This window comes from Typopeltis vanoorti, chromosome 12 (genome assembly GCF_054136105.1).
Source record: "Typopeltis vanoorti isolate ZY-2024b chromosome 12, IOZ_Tvanoo_1.0, whole genome shotgun sequence".
In the NCBI taxonomy this organism is placed as follows: domain Eukaryota; kingdom Metazoa; phylum Arthropoda; class Arachnida; order Uropygi; family Thelyphonidae; genus Typopeltis; species Typopeltis vanoorti.
The window spans coordinates 131,622,354-131,646,518 of NC_143560.1; the positions used below are offsets into that span (position 1 = coordinate 131,622,354).

Genomic DNA, 24,165 nt, shown 5'->3' on the forward strand with positions numbered 1-24,165 from the left:
CTTTCCAAAAAAATGGGTATAGCCAAAACACTATTAATAAAATTCTCTACAAGACCACAATAACAAACAAATACAAACCAGACTACAACAAAACTATAACTATTCCCTACATTAAAGGGACATCAGACAAAATAAACAGAGTACTACAAAAATACAACCTCAAAGCCACCTTTAAACCCCCCCCTGCAAAATTAAAAAGCTTACTCAACTCATCCAAAGACCCCCCTGCTGGCCCACCCTGGAGTATACCATATTCATTGCACCTGTAACATACCATATATAGGAGAAACAGGATGCACAATTCCTATCAGACAAAAAGAACATAAACGACATATTAAATATAATAATTATGGTGAAGCTGGCCTTTCTGATCATGCCCTGAACCATAGAATTGACTGGAAAAGCACTAGTTATCTGCATCAGACCACAACATGGTATGAATGCAAATTTAAGGAAGCCTGTGAGATCATTATCAACCACCCCAATCTGAACAATAATGACGGTCTAAAAATCCCATACATATGGAAAGCATATATTCGACCCACGGAACCTTCCTCTCTCAAGACAACTGTAAATAGGACTGTAGTAAATCCAGGATCCTAAATCAAAAATAACAATTGTAATACTAAAAATAGGATATCATTGTTACTGAAAGAAAACTATCTTTAAGAAAAAATGTTTATTCATGTTATCTTATATTAAATCTAGTTTGATGTAATTTATATATATATTTTTTTTTTCACTAGAGGTCATGCCGGTAGAATAACGTGATCAGATCATTGTTTCTCTAGCTTAAGGTTTGTAATGTAACTCAGCTTGTCTTGTATATTTGTGTATGCTCCAGATGATGATCTTGATATGAAGATTGAAGCGTTGGGATAATAAAAGGAGTTAGTTATAACATGGTTGTAGAATCCATAATTTCGAAAATGAACAAAGTCTATGATAGCTGCCTGTCTTATAATTCCACATATATTGTTTTTGTTTTGATACTGCCACATGCTTATTCATCCTTCAACTCAGGACTAGATGGTTACTCTCGCTTATGTGGGAAAAGTGTGGCATCTCAGTCACAATCAAATCCTTTAATACCTTTGACCAAACTTTTCACGCTCATGTAACTTCTACCACATATGGCCTAAGATCATGTGAAGAAATACAAGCAGTAACTCAAGAAATAAAAAAATTCGTTTCTCTTATTTCTGCATTCTGTCTCCTTAGCTCATTTTATATTGCTATAATTGAAGTCCCCCATAATGATCACTCACTTTGCACTTTCCAGACTGATTTGCCTAAACATTCCCTGCTTAACAAAGGTCGTACTTGCTAGTCTATAGCAATATCCTGCTAAATATCTTGTATTAACATCTATCTCACATCATATATGCATATAGATCATTGGTGCTATCTATGCTGTGATTCTCCATCCTGAGAGGCACAGTTTATCTGCTGTCATTAGTAACACTCCACCACCATGTTTATTCTCCCTGTACTACCAAAATATGCTTTACCCTTTGATTTCTTTCCCTGTTAGAACATCCTTCTCAGTTAACCAAGTTTCACTGATAGCAACAACTGTTGGGGATACTGGATTAAAAATGTCACAAAGTCATTTCTCTTTATTCCTGATGCTTCTAGCATTTGCATACAGAAAAACCAGTGTATTGCCAGTATTCTTATAGCCATTATTACTCCCATTATAATCCACCTGGCTCTGTAGTCTAGTGTACGCCCTCTCAATTTTCAAGACACTACTGCACATTGAGGCCATCCATGCTGCATTCCACCTATACAATCCTAGTTTTCCTACCCTGATAGATCAGTAAGCAATGGTCTCTCCAAATGTCTGCATCCCTTTGCATTGAAATGTAATCCATCTCTCGCATATAACACCCTTCTATCCTCAATCATACTTTCCCATTCTCTTGCCTTCCACTCTCCTTTGCTCTCAGATACCTTTCGTCTACACTCTCTCAAATTTATGCAATTTCCACTTTTCCCCTGTCTCTCCTCCTTGATCTCTGATGATCTCCTCTTACACCTACTCTTATTCTTCTTGCACTAGCCAACCTTTCCATCCTTCTAATATCTTCATTTGCCCTCCTGAACTCGCTCTTCATTCCTTCAATCTTTTCTGAGCAGTTCTATTTCTCTCCCCACACATCCTTCTTTCAATTTACATTCGCAAACACAATCATAACCATCAGACAAACTATCTCCATCTACTACGCTGTCCAAGGTTAAATCCATGTTTACATCTTTAATATTCTCCCCACTCTCCAACACACTACTGGTATCGCACTCTGAATTTCAATTGTTTTGAAGGCATTCTCACTTGCTCAGTAAGCAATAGTCTCTTCAATTGTCTGCATCCATTTGCATTGAAATGTAATCCATCTCATGCATATAACTCTCTTCTATCCTCAGTCATACTCCACATATTCCAGATGTTAGATCCTGAATGGAGAGCTTTACAAGTAAATTCTTTATTCGGGATTTAACATGATACCTACTACTGATTAAGGAGATATCTGCACATCAGCTAATAATTATGAAGTATTATTTTATGTTATGTAATAATGTGTAGTCCATGTGTGCCATATAGTGAGAGTTATGGTTAGGTTATTTGTAATTCCCAAGTAAGCTGTCTAGTACATTGCGAAATTCCAAGAAAAATTATAAGTAGTAATCTGGAATAATCGCATATAATCTGTATGAGTCGAGCGTAGCGATGGAGGCTACACCTACGCAGAAAAATGACGTCAGAGCGGCTACCTAGAATAATGTAACCTGACAGATTAGGGAGAGTGTAGGATCACCCAAAGGGCATGAACGATGGGGTTCGTGGGTGAAACCCACATTGAATAGAGGGTGCCCGAATAGGGTGAATAAAAGATGAAGCATGCCGTTTTAGGGGGCCTTTTGATCTTCAATTGCTGAATTCGAGTTTTAGGGGGAGTTGGTCAGAGGATTCGTGAGAGAGCAGTGGGTCAACTACGGTAATGATGGACAGCAGGTTCTTTTCTTGAGAATGCTTGAAGATTTTCAAGCGAAGTTGATCGCAATACGATGGCCTATATGGAATTGAGCCTTAGCAGAATGTCCCATTGAGAAAGTGTCCTGCGGAGCAGTAGACAGCATGCAGCAGTCAGAAATGATTAGAAGAAAAAGCGTAGTGCATCGCCAGGTGCAAAGACGGCTGAAGAATAGGCAGTAAGGTAATCCAGACCTACATGAGATGGTGGCATGAAATCTGAAAAGGTCTGGTAATGTAAGAGTTTTCGTTGTATGTTAAAATTCGTTTAGAAGAACAAAAATTTGTGTGCATTGTAACTAAAGGACAGTAGTAGAGAACTTTTAAGTGAGAATTTGACTGAATTAATTAAGCCCTTGTGGGATAAAGAAGAGTTGTTAATAGGCAGTAATTTGTGAATGGCTAGACTTGCTTAAATGAAATTTAGAATTAATATAATTATTGATAGAGTATTAATGAAAGTGTTCAATGCATGTTCTGTGACTAACTTGTGAAAGGAATTATATAGTAGTAGTATTATGCTTAAACCCAATCTTATCCTTTCATAATTGAAGGATTTAACTTACTCAGATTCATTGTGATTTAGTATAACTCTTAACTTAGAGTGAATTTTGATCCATTGAGTATTTAAACTTACATAACTGTAAATGTTTTATGTTTTTCCAATAAACATGTTTTGTACCTTATACCTGAGTTTATGCCTGATTACGAATTCAAACCACCACTTATGAAATAGAACCTTTTTGGCGGGAAGAAATTAGATATAATTGCTTAAGTGAGATTCGGTCTACGACTGCTAACTGAATCTGCACAGCACTAGCGTGAGATAAAATAACTGTGTGTATCCCTTTAGAATTTAGAAATATTTCCCTAAAGAAGAGTCTCTTCTGTTATAGGATATTGGCTGGCACAGCAAAATATAAATTTTGCCAATATCCGAAGAGGAGATAGATCTGAATTAATATCTTAAGGGCATGACAGTATTTTAGAAGGAGAGTTATTATAGAGGTAGAACAAGATATAATATAGAGAAAGCAGCGACATAACCATAAAGCAGCCGATAGGATTTTGATTCTATAAGGTTTTAAGTAAGCAAAAGGATAGATACAAGAAACAGTAAATTAATGTATAATAAGATTAAACTGACTATTTAAAATAGAAATTACAATTTAACACAGACCTCTTTTGCTATAAATTCTTGCTATTATCTACTTCATTATTACTGCTCTTCTCCACTCCACCTTATCAAACTGGGACAAAATGCTCACTATCATTCCTCAGACTTATTCTCCTGAACTATGTGTAACATCAACCTCAAATCTCATGCTATATGATTCATTCTAACTCTCAGGTCATTTGTCTCAGTCATTACTATCATTTCCTCTATGCTTTCACCCTCTTCACTGCCATTTGCTAGATTCACTCTCTCTCTCTCTTATTTCCATCAGGCAAAATTCTGTTCTTTTCTCCACCCTGAATTATTGAATCTCCATACATGATGCTCCAAACAGATTCATTCATCCTTCTCTCACTGGCACCCCGACTCTCAAAGCATCCAATTTCTTTCTCCTTTCTCTCCCATTGTCTCTCCCATTCTCTTGCCTTCCGCTCTTCTTTGCTCTCTGATACCTTGCTTCTTCACTCTCTCAAATTTATGCAATTTTCATATCTTGCTCTCTGATGCTCTCCCTTTACACCTACTCTCATTCTTCTCGCACTAGCCAACCCTTCCATCCTCCTAATATCTTCATTTGCCCTCCTGAACTCACTCTTCATTCCTTCAATCTTTGTTCTCAGCAGTTCTATTTCTCTCTCTGCACATCCTACTTTCAGTTTACATTTACACACACACAATCATAATCAGACAAACAATCTCCATATACTACACTGTCCAAGGTTAAATCCATGTGTACGTTTTTAACCACTCATACTTTTTCTAGCCACTTGGCTAACCAGGCGCTGACATGTTTGACCAAGTGTTTAGCATATCCACTCTCTGGCCAAAAGGCTGCAGGTTCAAATCCTGTCATGGGCATGGATGTTTGTGATTGTCATTGAAAATACTAGTGGTGGTGTTGTTGGTAGGTGGCGCTGGTGTAGATAATGAAGGTAGTTGCAATTGGTGGAGTGGTAGAGATGGAGAGTTAGAGTAGGTTCCCCTCCCTCGATGAGTCTTCAAACTCCCTGGAAGTGTTACATAACAATAATAATATTCTCTCTACTCTCTCAACATACTAATGGTATCCACAAACTGAATTTCAATTGTTTTCAAAGCACTATCTCTGTTGATGTTAAATCCCAAGATCCACTTCCTGTATTTCATACACATACACTTTCCCATCCCACACCCACCACATTTTTAAACAACAGGATGCATGGCTTTGTTGAATGCATAGCAAGCAACAAAATCGTCAACTGTGAATAACATAGTTTTTAAAAGGTGGGATTCATTGGGTTACTTGCTAAAATTGGAGGCAACCATATTAAATACAATCAATACAGCTGCATACAATCCTAACAAAATATACCACACAAATATCCTAAGAAATTGTCAATTTGAATAGCTCAAACTTAAAAACTAGTATTGGCAATGAAGTTAACACAATAATATCTTTATTTACTTCTTCTTCTGCAGCTTTTCCCACTTAAGTAGGATCGCCATTTGTAGTGAGTTTCCTCCACAACCTCCTGTCTTGGGCTGTAACCACATCGAATTTCTTCATCCTCAAGTTCTCCTCCACAATCTCCCTCCATCTCTTCTTTGGCCACCCGCGCTTCCTCCTCCCCTGCACATCCATCTGCATGACCTTTCTTCCCACATACTCTTCATCCCTCCTCAGCACATGACCAAACCATCTCAACCTTGCCTCCTGTATCTTTCCTCCTAAGTTCAACTTTCACCATTCCCCTTACATAGTAATTTTTCAGACAATCCTTTCTGGTCACACCGCACATAAACCTAAGCATTCTCATCTCTGCTACCTCCATCCTGCTGATGTTATTTTTCCTCAGGGCCACAATTTCCATAGCATATGTCATAGCTGGTCTCACTATTTTCCTGTAGATTTTGCCTTTTAGATTGATCATCACCCTCTTATCGCATAGCACTGCAGCCATCTCTCTTCAGTTCCTCCATCCTGCTTATATCCTGCATCCCACTTCTTTCTCAGCCTCACCATCCTCTTTCATTATTGAACCTAAGTATCGAAAGTCACTGACCTTCCTGATGACATTTCCTTCCAGCTCCAGATCTGTTTCCTGGCGGCCATCCACTTTGCAACACATATTCTTTGTCTTACTTCTGCTCAGTCTCATAATTCTCTCTCTTCCAGTACTTTCCTCCAACTTTCCAGTTTAGCTGCCACTTCTCCTCTTGATTCTGCACACAGCATGATGTCATCTGTATACAAGGCTCATCTTCTCTCACTTCCTTTGTCACCACCTCCATCACAATATTAAACAGGAACGGACTTAATGCTGACCCTTGATGCAAACCAACTGTCACTGGAAAACTTTGTCTCTCCCAAGCAGGTCTGAACTCTTGTCTTCACATTTCTGTACATCTCCTGCACCAGCCTGACATATTTCTCTGGTACCTTTTTCTCCCTCAGACACCTCCAGATTTCTTGCCTTGGTGCTCTATCATACACTTTCTTCAGATCAATTAATACCAGATGTAGATCCCATTGCTTCTCTCAAAACTTTTCCATCATCTGCCGTAACCCAAAGATAGTATCTGTCATCGATCGACCAGGCACGAAGCCAAATTACTTGCAATTTCCACCTCCTTCCTCAGTTTTCCATCGAGAACCCTCTCTAGGATTTTCATTGTGTGGGACATCAACTTTATTCCTCTGTAATTCTTAAAGTCTTGTGCATCCCTTTTACTCTTGTAGATGGAGACAAGAGTACTTTCCCTCCATTCCTCTGGTATATTTTCCTGTTGACAAACATTTATTAACAGGTCCCACAGGTCAATTCCTTCTTCCCCCAGTGCCTTCCATGTCTCCACTGGGATCCTGTCAGGGCCCACTGATTTTCCATTCTTCATTCTATTTATGGCCTCCTTCACTTCCACTCTACATCTGCACTATCCCCTCATAAGGCTCCCCACCTTCTCTGTGAGTCCTTGAATTTTCTTCATTCAAAAGCCCTTTGAAGTATATTCGCCATCTGTTTCTTATGTCCACATCTCTACTTAATACCCTTCCTCCAGAGTCTTTGATCTGCCTCACATGTACGATGTTCTTTGATGCCTAATTTCTACATTTTGCCAATCGATAAATCTTTCTCTGTTCTTCCTTTGTTTCTAATTGATCATAAGGGTCTAGATTTGCCATGGCCTTCGGCAGTGCAACAATTCTCTTGGCTTCTGACTTTTTCTCTCAGTACCCCTCTCTGTCATCTTCCACTCTTGACTCATCCCACTTCTGCTTTGCCTTCCTCTTAGCCTTAACTGCATCTTGTACATTATTATTCCCCCACTAACCCTCCTTCTGCTCTCTAATCTTTCCGGATGTTTCACGAAGCACCTCGATTGCACAGCTTAGAATTGCTTTTGAATTATGTCTCCACCAATCTTGTACACTTTCTAGTCCATCAAATTCTCTCTAACACCTTCTCCCTAAAACGGTTCCTCACACTCTCTTCTTTTAAGCGAAACCACTTAATTTTCTTCCTCCCATGACTTTCAAAGGTTCTTATCTTTGACCTTATTTTAAAATCTGCGCACAGCAGCCAGTGTTGCTGAGCCACTTGATCTTTGGGGATTACCTTACAATTTGTTACTGCCATAAGATGTTTTCTTCTAGTCAAAATGTAGTCAATCTGTGAACTGTTGTTGCCACTTCTAAATGTTATCAAATGCTCTTCCCTCTTACAGAAAAAGGGGTTCACAATTGCCAGATCAAACGCTACTGAGAAGTCCAAAATCCTCTTTCCTTCCTGCTTCATCATTCCCACTCCATGGCTGCCATGCACCCTTTCACAGTCTCTATTCTGTCTCCCTATTGTCCGTTCAAGTCTCCTCTGACAATCACCATCTTGTTTTCTTCCAGCTCCCTCATTTCTTCATCTAGCACATTCCAGAATTCATCTTTCTCTTCTGCTGCACAGCCAACTTGTGGGGCGTATACACATAAGATGACTAGTTGCTTTTCTTCAAGACCCAGTTTCGTTCTCATGATCTTGTCATTCCTCCTACCCACTTACAGTACTTCACTCTTCATTCTGCCACACCCCACAATTCCGACACCATTTCTTCCCTCTTTATTCGCTCCATAGTAGAATAATTTATACCCATCTCATAGTTTCTTCAGCCTTCCCCCCTTCCACCTTGTCTCATGTATGCATAAAATGTCCAACTTCCTCTTCCTCATCAAGTCTGCCACCTCTCTTCCCCCTTCTAGTCATGCTTCCAACATTCAGTATTCCCACTCGCAACATTCTCTCCACTTGCTGGGCTCGCTTCTTTAACTGCACCTGCCCTTGATGCGGTAGCCCTTGTCCACTTCTCGCAGCTGTAGGACGATGTGGCTGCGCATCACGTACGGTATGCCCTAGCCCTTGTATCACTTTCTTTTCGACTCATTTGATCATAGCTAGAGCTGGCAGTAAAATTCTACGACCGGATGCCCTTCCTGACGTCAACCCTCGTCATTTATCCGGGCTTGGGACGCCACGTATTGGGGCTAGCTTACCCCCTTCGGTGGGGCAAGCTAGTTTTATCAAGGGCTTTTGTATAATCTAAAAATTAATATATTTAGAGTGAAAATTGAATCTTTGCAAGATCGACCTTTTTTGCTGTCCATTCTGTTCTTCTAGTACTTTGTCTTCTACAATGCTGTTTAGCTTATCTTTTAATATTCCTGCATATATTTTGTACCCTGCATTTAGCAGACTAATTCTTTAAACTTTCAGTTCTTCAGATTCTAATTTTTATTAATCATTAAACTTTTTATCTGCTATCAAGATCATTTATCATTTTCTGAGTACCTATATTTTTTGCTAACAGAACAGTGTCATCTACCAAATGTAAATGATTGAGACTCTTTCCATTCATGTTACTTCCATTGTGTTCTAGAGTCTACCATGAGACATTTCTAAAGACTCCTTTAATGTATCAGAGAATAGTTTAGATCAGGGGTTCTCAACCTTTTCCAGTGGCATACCACTATATTTAATTCAAGATATTAGCTGTACCAATAAGGCAGTGGCTCACGTACCCCCAGTGGTACACGTACCATAGGTTGAGCCCTGGTTTAGATGATATATAGGGTCTGCTTGCCTCACACCCTCACTCTATGCTAAATTATTTTCCTTAACGTTCTGCTTATATGCCAGCTGTGGAATTTGATATATAGTTTTTAATTATCTTTGCTGGTCTAGTTGTTGTTTTAAAATGCTTATCATCACTGACTGATATAAAGAATCAAAGGCTTCTTCAAAATTTGCAAATACTAAATACACAAGAAGTTGATGTTCATTTATTTATTTTTTTACTTGGTTAAGAGCATGGATATCATGAGTTGTGGAGAATCTTGCTTCATAGCCTACTCATTCATATGACTGTGCATCATCCAAAAACCTTGTGATTCGGTTTAATATAAAAAATGTCATATGGTTGTAATAACAATCTGATTAGCCTATTGTTACTGATATCCTCCCTGCTATCAATTTTATATGATGAAAGATAATCATTAATTTCTGCCATCGTTATTTATTATATATCGTATGGCATGTACACATGGTTAAAAGACAATAAGATAAAATACACATGAATATAGATAAGATATATATATATATATGATAATATAAATAAAAAGTAAAACATCTACATTCAGACAAATACAAACATGAAATTTATGACAAGCATCAGACCAAGAATTAATCATATTTTAACATTTAGGTTTTTAATCCAACTGATCGCCTCTGGGGATGGGTAAAAGATATCCTTAGAGTCACCTCCTGATATGCCGTCAGCTCACATTCCTCTACAATATGGCGAATGGTATAGGTCTTGGCTCCACATGGACAGTGGGGGATATGGTATCTTACCCCACTTCGAAAGTAAGTCTCCACATGCACTATGGCCTGTACGAACCCTGTTAGCCTTCATCTATATATTCCTGGATAGGTCAAATCCAGATGGTTTTTGGGAGATGTTTATGTAATTACCAATTTCAGGTGATACTTCTTGGGACCACAGTACATACCACCTACTTACCATACTGTCATTCTGGCTAAGAAGATTACGGTTGGTTTTTATGGCAGGTCTTCTGGATTTTAGTCAATTAGATAAAGCATCTGTAATAAATTCATGTATTGGGAGGTTTGGGTTATTTGAAATTCTTTTATATTCATGAAGCAAGGCTTCCTGTCATCACAGTTCCAGAGGAGCAATATGGCTCAAAGTGGAGAGCCATTGTAAGGGTGTACTCCTAATGCAATCCGTTATTAAACACAGAGTGGAGTTAAGTTGAGCAATCTAGTTTATTGACATGGTAACTATTGAGCCAGACAGGGCCACCATACTCTGCTGCACTGAGTATGGTGCTGCACTGAGACAAAGTTTCACTTCCTCAGAAAGACTATTCAAGCCCACTTGCAATGTTACAACATCCATTCTACTAATCATATTTCTTCCCAACTCTACATCACCTGTAAACAACTAGATATCACCATTCCAACCCTTCCCAATATCATTTGCATACAAATTAAAGAGCAGTGGCCAAAAACAGGTGCTTGGGACACACTACTAGTGACTTTCGTCTTCTGGGATATTGCTCCACCATACTCAGCTTGCTGATACATATCAGAGAGTCAATCTTCAATCCAATGCAGTAATCTACTATTCAATCCCAGTCTGTTCCAGTTAATTACCAGCTTGTTATGTGGCAATCTGTTAAAGGCTTTACAAAATCTAAATATAGCACCATATATGCTTCCCATTTGTGCAATGCACCTGACACCTTGTTCTAGTAAGTAAGTAGACTGCTAAAAACACGATCTTTCTTTATCAAACCTATGCTGTCCATCAAAGAGAATGCTGCTATCAAATAATTCTGAATCCTGGACTTTGCCATCCTCTTTAACATCTTTACCACAACTAAAGACAAGCAAATTGGTCTGTAATTGGAAGTGTAAGTCTTATCACCTCTTTCATGAAAGTGAATAATTTTGCTCTCTTTCCACTCCTTTGAAACTTAGGCAAATCTAAGACTTATGTTAAAGAGGCAAATTAAAGCTGTTGTTAACTACCTGGAACATTTCCTCTGGATGTGTGATATACCATCACATCCTAATTCTTTATTCTGACACCGAGTTTACTCAGTTCCTCATATACTTTCTCCTCACTCACCATCAGTAGCTCCTCCTCCCACCCTAGTGCTCTCTCAAGTTCCACATGATGCCGATTTCATGAAGATGAAATACCTTTATGAATTGCCCATTTAACATCTCTACTATATCCTCCTCAGTAGTTATTCTTCTCCCATTCTTTTCAGCCAATATCACTCTTCTGTGATCATTCTGTCTTCTGCTGGCCATGTGTTGAAAAAATTCCCTAGGATTTCTTTTGGTCTCATTAGCTAACTGCTGCTCATACTGCACTTTTTCTACCCTTACCAAGTGTGTTATCTATCTTGCTTGTTATAGTCAACTAGATGCAACTGACATCTCTCATCTTATATTCTCTCCAAAATGCATTCTTCTTCCAAATTGCATTCATTCATCCATTTCACACCCATCTTATGTAACCCCTTGACCTTTGGAATGCATTCAGACATTGCTTCTGCCAGACAGTTTCTGAATAGGTCCTAAACTTCAGCACTCCACTCCATGATATAGCTGCAAGCCATCTCCTGAGCTTGTCATAATTACTAATTTTATAGTTACACATATATCTCTTCCTCATAGAAATCATCATATGGCTGGATACTGCTCAAGTAATTACTTCATGGTCACTCTCACCAACTGGAGGGAGATTTAACACTTTATTTACAATTATATCCTCTAATGAAATAATCAAATCCAAGAGCCTTGATCCCTGTTATGCATCTTCTTCTGTTATGCATTGCCTATGGTAGTTGTCTCTTAAACTCTGCAGACATTATTTTCCTTTCTGCAGATGTTGTCTCTTCATTCCAATCTATATTAACATAACTAAAATCACCCATAATGATCACCTTTTTCTTATTAGCTACAGTGATTTGCCTATACATTTCCTTCTTTCTGCCCTCCACATTACAAGTCTATAGCAAAAACTAATTAGATATTTCATTCTGTTCACCTCCACTTCACACCACACTGCTTCAAACTCACTGCCACTGTTCACTCCTTTCATCTCCATCAGATGGAGATTACTGCACTGATTCCATCACCTCCTCTCCTTCTGCTCTGCCTATCCTCATTAAAGACATATCCATCCATCTCTATTCCTGTCAGAATGTCATCTTCATCTAACCATTTCTCATTTAATAATAATAAATTTAGTTTAATCCTTTATCCAAGAGTGTGCAAACAAAGTTTGCACCTGAAAGTATCTTCAGGACTGGAGTAAAGTGGTACAACACCGGGCGACTCCTTGCAAAGGTGGAGCAAGCTACCAACACTCCTATCAAGTTACCAACTGGGGTAAAGTGGTACAACACCAGGCGACTCCTTGCAAAGGAGTCACCCGGTGTTGTACCACTTTACCCCAGTCCTGAAGATACTATCAGGTGCAAACTTTGTTTGCACACACTTGGATAAAGGATTAAACTAAATTTATTATAGTCTGACCAAGTGAAAAATAAACTTTCAACATTTCTCATTTATTCCAACAATTTTTGAGATATACATCTCTCTTAATGCTGCAATTTCATTTCCTCTATTTCAAACACTTCTGGCATTTGTAAACATGCATATTAGCTTATTTCTGCTTCTATAACAAGCCACACAAACTCCACTCATCAAATATGACTGCACCATATCCCCACTCTTGGCCACTCTTCTCTATCATCACTGATCTTACACCTTTCTTCAGACTTGTTTGTTTCCTCTGTATCTCTGGTCATCCTAGCCCTTTCTTGTACATATACATGTATCCATCATACCTTCTGCTCGTATCCATTATACACACTGTTCATGCAGTGTCTCCCCATCCACTCGGACCTTCCCCATTTTCCTGTTTGTCTTGGGTTCCTTCTCTTTTATAATGAGATGGAAGACAATCGCATTCTCTTCCATCTCATTTCTATGATGTCTTGCTTCCTCAGATCTTCCATTCACTTCATTCATTACTCTCTCTTATAGCAATATTTTCTCCAGCTGATTCACACCAAATCCATTTAAATGTAGTTCACCTATTTACTTAATTTTAGTTTTTGGATACTAATGCAAAAATTCATAAGTAATTAATAATAAGAGGAGAACATTTTAAGAACATTTAGAGTAGTTTTTTTTTTCATTCATCACTCACATTGATCCCACACCTTGCATCCTATTCATAATCCTCGCTCACTGTCTCAACTCATCGCTCTCATACTTGGGCTGCATGCTGATTACTTTTCTTACCAGACTGTTATCCTTTACTCTCCTTAGTAAAGGAGAGTAAAGGATAACAGTCTCTCCTGATGTCCATCCTTACATTCTCCTTGTCGCTGTCCAGTTATTACTCTTTGCTTCTGATATTGTATGAATTTAAATCTCACTGTGGCATAGATGCATGCAAATAATTTTAGGTAGGTTGCAGACAGTTTTCATCAATAAAGTGACAAGAGTTGGATATTGGATTTCCAAAATAGTGTCAGGAAAAAAAAATTGTCTTCAGAGCAGAGAATTTTAAGATTGTCTAAATTTTGACCTAACCATGAAGTGATATGCAGAGGTCTGCTAAGCTTCTATGAGGTTGCCTGTTTGCTTGTTTTCCAAATAATAATAATAAATTGCTTGTTTTCCAACAAATAATAAGAAATTAATTTTAATTATTCTTCTGCCAGCACTGAATTGGCCTACTTTTCTGAAAAGTAGGCTACTCAAATACAATTATAGTGATTATAATTATACATCTTGTATAAATATCAAAACTAGTTTCAATTTTTACATCCTGAACATGAAGTAGTTATCTTAATGTCTTGTTTAAATGCTGTCCATTAAGAGTTTGTTTTTTATTTTATTATTTTATCTTCAAAAGAAACACTAAGAGTTCATATGTAAATTACAGCAGCCACTGATTGGGATTGTGATTTTGAACAAGGATCATCATGTACCTGGAATACAACTGATAACTGGATTGTCCAATCTGGGAAAAAAGCAATAAAGTATAATAGAGGACCATCCACTGATAGGCACGGAAGTGCATTTGGTATTCAATATTTTTCCAACAGTTTGTAGTTAATATAAAAAAAGAAATTGAAAGATTGTTTCTGAATTTTATAATTTGATTTATTAGATAAGTGCAATATTAATGTAAACTGTGGGATCAACAGAAGTCCTATTCATGTTTTTATTATAAAATTCACCTAAACATCATAGAACAAAGTAATTCAACCATGCACACTAAATATGTCAAGGATATAAAGAAGGAATTAATTCCATATACAGAAAAAAGAATATTTATGGCAAATACAGACACAAAGTCAAGAGCAAGGCATACTTGGAAACAGGATGCCTTTTTTTTTTTTATACTAATGCAAAAATTCATAAGTAATCAATATTGAAAGTTTATTTTTCACTTGGTTAGAGTATAATAAAATTAGTTTAATCCTTTATCCTAACTAATTTTCCTTTATCCTAACTAATTTTATTATACTCTAACCAAATGAAAAATAAACTTTCAACATCTTTCTCTAAATCCAGAGTAATTTATTAAAAAAAGGGTGGCACACCATTTGGCAACTCTTATAGGTGGAGATGACCTGCTAATGCTTCTGCCTGGTATCTCAACTTAGGCCTGGCTCCCACTGAAGAGACCTCAATAAAGGTCGGAACTTGTCTGGGTAGTGGCCCTTCCCTTAATTCATAACAATAGACATATCCACAAGGAGATGTGTTTTGCATTATAGGAGATACTGAGATAGGAGTGTTGGTAGCTTGCTCCACCTTTGCAACGAGTTGCCCTGGTGTTGTACCACCTTAACCCAGGCCTGAAGATACTTTCAGGTGCAAACTTTGTTTGCTCACACTTGGATAAAGGATTAAACTAATTTTATTATAAGTAATAAATAATTATTCATAATTAATAATAAGAGGAGAAACATTTTATGAACCTTTAAAGTAGTTTTTTTTTTTTTTTCAATTTTTTGAGAGAGCTTATTTATTGGTTTGTTTAACTATAATATGTTTCTGGTCAGTTTTTTGTCTGAAAAGTAACATTTTTTAATAAGCATGTGAGAAAAGAAGACAGTTTCTTGAATCACAGCAAATAATTTCAGTTATTTTGTAAAGTTTTAAAATATGATACATGTAATTTGTCTGATTGTTTAAGCTGAATGGTAGGAGAGTGTATGTTGGCAGTGTGAATTCAATATAGTGTTAAATAGGGGATTCAGTCAGTATAGACAAAGTCCTTTGATCGGAAAGACCTGGGTTTGATCCCTGACCATGACATGAAGAACCTTTATCTGGTCTCTTTCAATCAAAGGTGAGTTAACTGGTCTCATACAGAGGTGGAGGTTTTTTTTTCTCCAGGTAACTCAGGTCTTTCATCCCTCAAAATAGGCAAACTAGTCCCATGAACACACAGCTACAGTCATAAATGTACTTATGGCAAGGAAGGCAATGGAAAACCACCTTTCTTCATAGTCATCTCCCTGATATAGTAACATATTAGCTGCTTCACTAACCGATAGACTGAGGGAATAGGAGATAAGTTAGTGATGATGAAAATGTGGATGTCACTATGATAAATGGTAGTATATTGAAGAAAGTAGTCATCTGATGAGTAACAAAGTGATATTAATACAAAACAAACCAATTAAAGCAAAACAGAAAGTGAAACTGTATAATTAAGTTTATATTCTGTTGTAAGCAAGATACATGATATGTAAGTAAGACAGAATAAATATTATCTTATAATAATACATTATACTGGGAGTGTTTTTTTAGCCATCATTATTGTTAAAAATAGGGTGGTTGTGAAGAATTTCACAGGCCTCCTTAAATAAACATAAATTTAAGCAGGACTGTGAACATCCCTAATCTTATCAACAATGATGGTCTAAATTGATATTGAGCTGCTGAGGCAGGAACGAATGATTTGAAAGAGGACAAAATGGAAATGATAGAGGATGTGAGGGAGTTGTTTGAGGTAGCAAAAGAGAAGAGTGAGAGAGTTAGGATGGTGAGTATCTTACCGCGGTATGACAGCGAAGTGTTTAGAAGGAGGGCCATAATTGCCAATGACTTTATGCGTGGGTTATGCATGGAGAGTGGTGTGGAATTTGTGGATGTGTGGAATGAGTTCGATGGGCGAAAGGACTTATATAAGTTGGATGGGTTACATTTGAATGGAGTTGGTGTACGGAGACTTGAAAGAGTGTTGATGAATGATGTGGAAGTGGATGTACAGACTCAGGGAAACTAGATTTATTAAGAGGGGGGGGAGTAGATATGCAGACTTTAGGGGGGGCAGTTAAGAGTAGGAATGAGTATATTATGCCCGGGCGAGTACGACGGACAACAAATCAGAATGGGATAATTAGTATAAGGAATCAAAGTAGGGATGGAACAAATGGGCTTCTGCGATTCATGTACACTAATGCCAGGAGTATTAGGAACAAGAAGGAAGAGTTTTTGGCCATGGTTGGCACTTCCAGGACACAGGTTGTCGGTATTAGTGAAACATGGCTGACAGAAGATGATAAAGCTAGTGGGATTGAATGCGATGGGTATAGCGTGTTCAGGAGTGACAGGGTGAATAAAAAGGGGGGAGGAGTGTTATTGATGATAGCTGATGAGCTTCAGCCAAGGAGTATAGAAGTTGAACTGCAGGATGGGGAAAAAAGCACATTTGAGGCTGTTTGGTGTGAGATACAATCTAGCAGAACAAAATATACAATTGGGTGCTGCTATAGACCGGGTGATGGAGTGGATGGTGGGAATAGTATGCATAAGCAAATAGAAGAAATGAATGGAAGGAGGGTAATTATTATGGGTGATTTCAATTATGGTAATATTGACTGGAAAGAGGAGAGGGCACATGGGAGGAAGGAATTGGATTTTATGCAGTTATTAAGGGACAACTATCTACGGCAACATGTATTGGAAAATACCAGGGAGCAGAGAGTGCTGGACCTAGTAATTGCAACTGAGAATGTGGCTGTAACGAACATGACCTTGTTGCCACCAATTGGTGAGAGTGACCATAAGGTCATGACTTGGGAGGTGGCTAAAGGAGTCGAATTTACAATTAAGACAGGGTATATGTGGAATTACCGGGCTGGTAAGTATGACAAGCTTAGGTGTGTGCTTGGCTCAATGCCATGGCATGTAAAACTGCAAGGGCTGGATGTTGATGGTGCATGGGAGGTGGTCAAGAACTGTTTGCAGGAGGCAATGGTTGACTGTATACCAAGAGTCCGAATAATAAATCAGGTAGGGGTTAAATGGATGAATAACACTATTAAGCTTGAGCTGCAAAAAAAGAAACAATTGTGGAGGGAATTTAAGGAGAAGGGTGACCATCAGGTGAATGAACAGTATAAAGCTCAGGCCAGGATGGTAACAAGGGTGGTAAGAAAAGCAAAAGCAGATTACGAAAGGAAATTGGCCATGCAGGCTAAAGAGAATCCCAAACAGTTTTTTCAATATGTTGCAAGTAAAAGGAAAAATGCTCATGGTAGAATGATCTTAAAAAATGCTGAGGGTAGGGAGGTAACTGAATCAGTCGATGTTGTGGAATTACTGAGCGAGCACTTTGCAAGAGTATATCATCCAGGTGGTGGCTTTGCGGAAATGGAGGAACCAACAGCTTATACTGGAATTGTGATGAATGAGGTAGAGGTAACTAGTCTATTACAGAACCTCAATGTCAATACATCTGTGGGATTGGATGGTATACCAGCTCGTGTCGTACGTGAAGCGGCCAAAGAATTGTCAGTGCCCTTGACCATTATGTTTAATTTGAGCCTCAGGACTGGGTCAGTCCCAAGGGGGTGGAAAGAGGGGAAAATAGTTCCACTGCACAAAGGTGGTTCCAAGGCTGCTGTTGAAAATTACCAGCCAATCAGCATAACAGGAATCATTATCAAGGTCTTAGAGAAAATAGTCAAGAGGAAAATACAAGATTGGATAGAAGAAAATGGGATACTGTATCGGGGACAGCATGGTTTTGTGAAGGGTAGGTCATGCCTCAGTAACTTGCTCACGTATTATAACACAGTGACGGCTGAACTGGATAAGGGTAATGGGTTTACAGTGATTCTGCTGGACCTTGCTAAGGCCTTTGACAGGATACCACATGGAATTCTAATCAGTAAATTGCAGCATATGGGAATGGACATAGGGTTGGTGAGATGGATAGGAGGGTGGTTGACTGAGAGATATCAGAGAGTGGTTTACTCAGGAGTAGAGTCCACAAGACGGTCTGTGACTAGTGGTGTACCACAAGGATCTGTTCTTGGACCACTGCTGTTTAATTTGTTCATAAATGATATAGGAAAGGATCTGAGAGGAACAGTTCATTTGTTTGCGGATGATGCGAAGTTGGGTAGGGCAATAGTGAATGCAGATGACGTCAAAATTTTGCAGGATGATTTGGATAGATTGGAGGTCTGGGCTAGGGAGAATGGATGTCAATTTAATGTGGCAAAATGTAAGGTTATGCATTTTGGGGTGAAAAGATGGGAGGCAGTTTACTGCATTGGTGGAACCGTGCTCCAGGAAATTGATGAGGCACGAGATTTAGGAGTGTTGGTGGATAAGGAATTGAAATTTAGGGGACACATTGCAAAAGTGGCCAAATCAGCTCATCAAATCACTTGGTTGCTGAAGAATACGTTGTCAAGCAGAGACAAGCAGGTTATTGTTCCTCTGTATCGAGCCTTGATAAGACCTCATCTCGACTACTGTGCTCAGATTTGGTCACCTAGGTTTCTTCTTGATGGGGAGGAGGTGGAGAGGATCCAGAGGCGAGTGACCAAGATGATAGCAGGTCTGTGGAATGAACCGTATGAGAACAGGTTGAGGATTTGTGGGTTGCAAAAATTGGTTGATAGGCGGAGGAGGGGAGATATGATTGAGACATTCAAATTACTGAAGGGTTTCTATAAAATTAATTCAGAAGATATTTTTGAGAACAGGGCTGGTTGTGGGAGGACTAGGGGACATCCATGGAAACTGGGCAAAAGTGTGGTTAGTAAAGGTGTTAGAGCTGGGTTCTTTACTTTTAGAGTAGTGAATGAGTGGAATGCGCTCCCTGAGTCTGTGGTGGATGCTGTGACAGTGAATGAGTTTAAAGCGAGGTATGATAGATACTGAATCTCCAAGGTTTGGTTCCTGTTCTCAAACTCTTTCATTTTTCCTTCAATAATCTTTGTGTATTTTAGTCTACAGTTCACATCTGAGAGCTGCTCAACTTTTATTCGCTTTAAAACTTTCTTACATATCATTCTTTTCGATATGAAATTCAATTTTATCCTGCTCAAGACTAAATAGTGATCACTTCCAATTTCAAATCCTCTGTACACACTCTGGTGTCCTGCACCAGGGAGAAACATCACTATCAACAATAATATAGTCAATGAGACTTTTCTTATTCTTTGCCGCTTCTCTCCATGTGAATTTGTGCACATTTTTATGTTAGAACATGGTGTTAGTAATAACCAGTAAATGTCCTGAGAAGAAATCCAACAGGTATTTGCCATTATCATTAGCTTTGTTCTTTTCTCCAAATTTCCCCAAAACCTATTTGTATGTCTGACAATCACTTCCTTCTCTGCTATTTAGATCCCCAACAAGGACCAACTTTTCATTTTTCATTGTGTCAGATGCCGTCTCTAGAGCCTCAAAAAATTCCTCCACTTCTACCTTAGTAGAACCTTCTGTGGGACCATTGGCACAAATAAGTCTCATTGTCCAGTTCGAAATTCTGATATAAATTTGCCCAAATCACTCTCCAAAGATGAGCTTCATATTTTGTGCTGAATACTATGGCTACTCCTTCTTTTCCTTGATTGTCATTGCCTGAATATAACATTTTGTATTTATTGCTCAGAAAGATCTCACCAGTTTTTGTCTTTTTTGTTTCAGTCACCCCTATTATGTCGATCTGGTACTTATCTCATTCCTCCACTAGTTCCATTTCTTTGCCATTCAGGCTTCTTATGTTGATAGTACCGAACTTTAACTCTGGTGATGTTGAGTTGGGGTGTGTTTTCAGATTTGTTCCAGTAGCTGACTTTTCGCTGTTCGCCCTGGTTCTCTGGCAAAAACAACAAGGGCCTTGTTTAACCGGCGATGCCCCAGCCGGCATGAAATTTTGTCATGTTGTACCATCATTTTGTATTTTGGTTTAACCAAAAGGAATACAATTTGGTCAGCTAAATCCCAAATTGCCAGCCCATCCTCGTTCGTTCAGTATCCAGGTAGATACCCAACAGGGTGCACCACAAGAAGGTGAGGATTGGACATTAGGTCAGAAGCCCTGGTCGGTTCTCCACATTCCTTTAAAGGCTACGTGAAGGTCTCCTCTCAGTTATACAACTTTGACCCTTAAGCATCTCATGGAGAAGTGATATTTATTTACCTATATGAGCTGCCAAAAGGTGTCTCACCTTATTATTAAATTACTCTGGATTTAGAGAAAGATGTTGGAAGTTTTTTTACACTTGGTTAGACTATAATAAATTTAGTTTAATTTTACTAAGACAAGTGATGAGAGCTTAGTCCACCTTGCCACGAATTGCCTCAGTCCTGAAGAGACTTCAGGTGCAAACTTTGTGTGCTTAATTTATTATAGTCTAATCAAGTGGGAAAAAGCTTCCAACATCTTTCTCTAAATCCAGAATAATTTAATAATAAGGTGAGACACCTTTTGGCAACTCGTATAGGTAAATATATCTTCTCCATTACTTCCACCTTAGTATCACCACCTCTGGGTCTGGCTCCCACTGATGAGACCACAATAAAGGTCGAAACTGGTCTGGGTTGTGTCCCTTCCCTTAATGCATAGCATTATACATATCCTCAAGGAGATGTGCTTTGCATTATGGGAGATACTAAGACAGGGAGTGATGAGAGCTTGGTCCACCTTTACCAGTTGCCGCAGTCTTGAAAATACTTCAGGCGCAAACTTTGTTTGCTTACACTTGGATAAAGGATTAAACTAAATTTATTATAGTCTATCCAAGTTTAAAAAACTTCCAATGATATTAAAGGAGTAGAATGGCAACTGTGCAAAAGACATTGTTGAGGTATTTGGTGATCAATTTATAAGGGCATTTCATCTTCGTCATGGTTCATTCATGAGAAACTGAAGTGTGGAAGACATAGGAGAAGATGGCTTAATTGTGAGTGAGTAGGTGGTAGTTCAGTAAATAAATAACCTTGATGTCAATAAGGCAATAGGATTGATGACATATCACCACACGTCTTAAGGGGATGTTCTATGGAATTCACAATAGCATTATCGTGCCAGTTTAATAAGAAAATTCACGGCCATTCTGCCTGTATGTAGAAGCTGTTGACTTCACACTGCCAGAACCAGTTTTAACCTTTATCGAGGCTTCTCCCTACCTGTGGAGAACCTGTACTTGGTCGTAGGGATCTCCCAGTGATGGTACTGTCCCTTTCATTCGTCTTCCTTTTCTTTGTTTTTTTTCTTCCCATATGCTTCTCTCATCTTCTCACGAATACTTTCATGCTGTCTTTCCAAAGCCATGGCACCATGTTTGCATGCAGTGTGACCTGTAAATTTCAAGAAATGGTGATCCTCATAGTCTTGCACTATTTTGGCAAGATGGGTGGTCCTGGATGGTTTGTCTAGGATCAATCAGCTAGTGAGCTTGCTTGCAAGGGTCTGTGGTGTTGCAGTAAGCCTTCTGCTTCATTGATCGATGAATAGGGTTCAAAGCTTCCCTCGGTGCTGGTTTCCCATCCACGGTAGCTCTGGCATTCCACTCTTAAGTGCAGTCGTTGCTTACCAGTCAGTGGACATTGGTGTATTGCTTCTAGTATGTGGGAGAACTCTGGTACCAAACAAAAAATTAGTTGAATATAAATTCTTCATCCTTAACTGTTTCAGAGGCCCTAACCATGTACTGATACCACAGATATATTTATTTGATAACAGAAGTTTTTTTACACTTGGTTAGACTATAATAAATTTAGTTTAATTTTACTAAGACAAGTGATGAGAGCTTAGTCCACCTTGCCACAAGTTGCCTTTACTTTCTTTACTTTCTCCCAGTAGGATCAAAAGACATGTGATACGAGTATAAATGTACCAGTGTTTTGCATCATTCAATGCAGCAGGTGAAAAGCCATGTTCTAATGGTTAAGGGTTATTCTTCCAAATCAGTTAAGAAGCTACATTCTGGTAATATCAGTCAGGAAACATCATGTCATCGACATTCTGAAAAATTACTGAGAGCAGCATCAATGGGTAGAATAGCATTCACACTATCACCCTCATAAAACACTCAACTCTTCTAGAGGAGTGATATCAGAATGCAATCTCCTTCATGTTCCTGATGAGGATATATGTTTGGAGCTTAAAGATGAAGAAGTGACAGGTATTAAATGCACTCTGATAAAGGCAGTATAGTCTTAACAGTATTGTAGACCCCTGGGCACAATAATGCACTGGGGCCCCTACCCACCCACCTGTAGGAATAAAAATTAAACGGTCAATAAAATTATGCCTATAGATTTATTGGTATTTTTAACAAAATCAATGTTTAAACAAAAAAGATGCTGTAAAGCGAGGATTAATTAACATAAACTTTTGCAAAATTTCTTTGCAGATAATTGATTTATAATTGGCTTAAAGTCAATAGCCTTCAGGATGTCATTTTTCATGAACAGTATGGCAGCATGGGGCCCCTGGGGCAACTACCCAGTGTGCCCATGCCTTAAGGCAGCCCTGGATAAAGGGATGGTCAAGGAAAAGAAGAGTAGAAGTTCCAGAGATCTTTCAATTGGCCAGCAGAGGTTAGGAGTGGTTGGAGGAGAGCCATTCTTTGAGAGAGAGCTTCATGGAAAGGAATGTGAGGAAGTCTGAATGGTATTAGTGTTTGGAGAACTAGTAAATGCAACAAACGAATGTTACTAAATGGGACAAGGAAACCTTGCATCAGAGTAGGTCAAAAGCAGCGGATTCTAAATTTGCCATTCTCTGACGGGCTATGTCAGATATCACAAAGGCACAGGTGATATCTGACATTTCCACCCTTGTGGCAAAAAGAATTTGGGCATTGGATGTGGACAGCAGTAGATGTAGCTGCAATCTGGGATTTTGTCAAGACCTTATAAATCTACTGGCTTGGGAAGTGGTAAAACAGGAATAAGTTAGTACCACTTCCCAAACCAGTATCTCATGATCATTCTCATGAACCAGTTGCAATGTTGATACCTAATTAACAACCACACCCTGTGAGGATATCAACAAATCCAACACTATAAATCATTACATTGCTTCTATTGAATTACTTACAGTGGTTGAATTTCTGAGATATAACTATCCTGTACTTCCAATCTACATTTGTATAATTAAAATCTCCCAGTAGGATCATCTTCTTTTTACATTCCCAATCAATTTGCCTAAACATTTCACAATTAGTATTTGCTACATTCCCTGGTCTAGCAACATCCTCTTAATACTATCATGTTGATTTCAATTTCACACCAAAGATATTCAAAATCTTCACATTTAAAAAGTTTCAAATTCCAATGAAGTGGACACAGTTCCTATGCTTTCATTAACAGTACTCCCCCCCCCTTTCTTTACAGCTTCCTATCCTTCCACAAACTTCCACGTACATCATCCTCAGACAACAAATTATGTAAATTATCTTTAAGCATACTGACTCAATCAATTTTAAAAATTCGTCCCTTATTTCTAATATTCTAATATCCCTTATTTTTATTCAAACATAACTATCTCCCCTCTTTCTGAGTCCAAATCACCAACATCACTACTTTCTTTTTGTTCT

The 24,165-nt window shown here is 38.5% G+C and overlaps 1 protein-coding gene across 1 annotated transcript in view; it reads left to right on the forward strand.

Moving 5' to 3' along the window:
* Positions 1 to 24,165, forward strand: part of LOC150101230 (MAM and LDL-receptor class A domain-containing protein 2-like) — a 1,363,156-nt gene that overhangs the window by 485,133 nt on the left and 853,858 nt on the right. Inside the window, exon 21 of the mRNA XM_090402193.1 lies at positions 14,238 to 14,378. Coding sequence (XP_090258319.1) covers positions 14,238 to 14,378 — 141 coding nt within the window. The remainder of the gene's footprint in view (positions 1 to 14,237; positions 14,379 to 24,165) is intronic.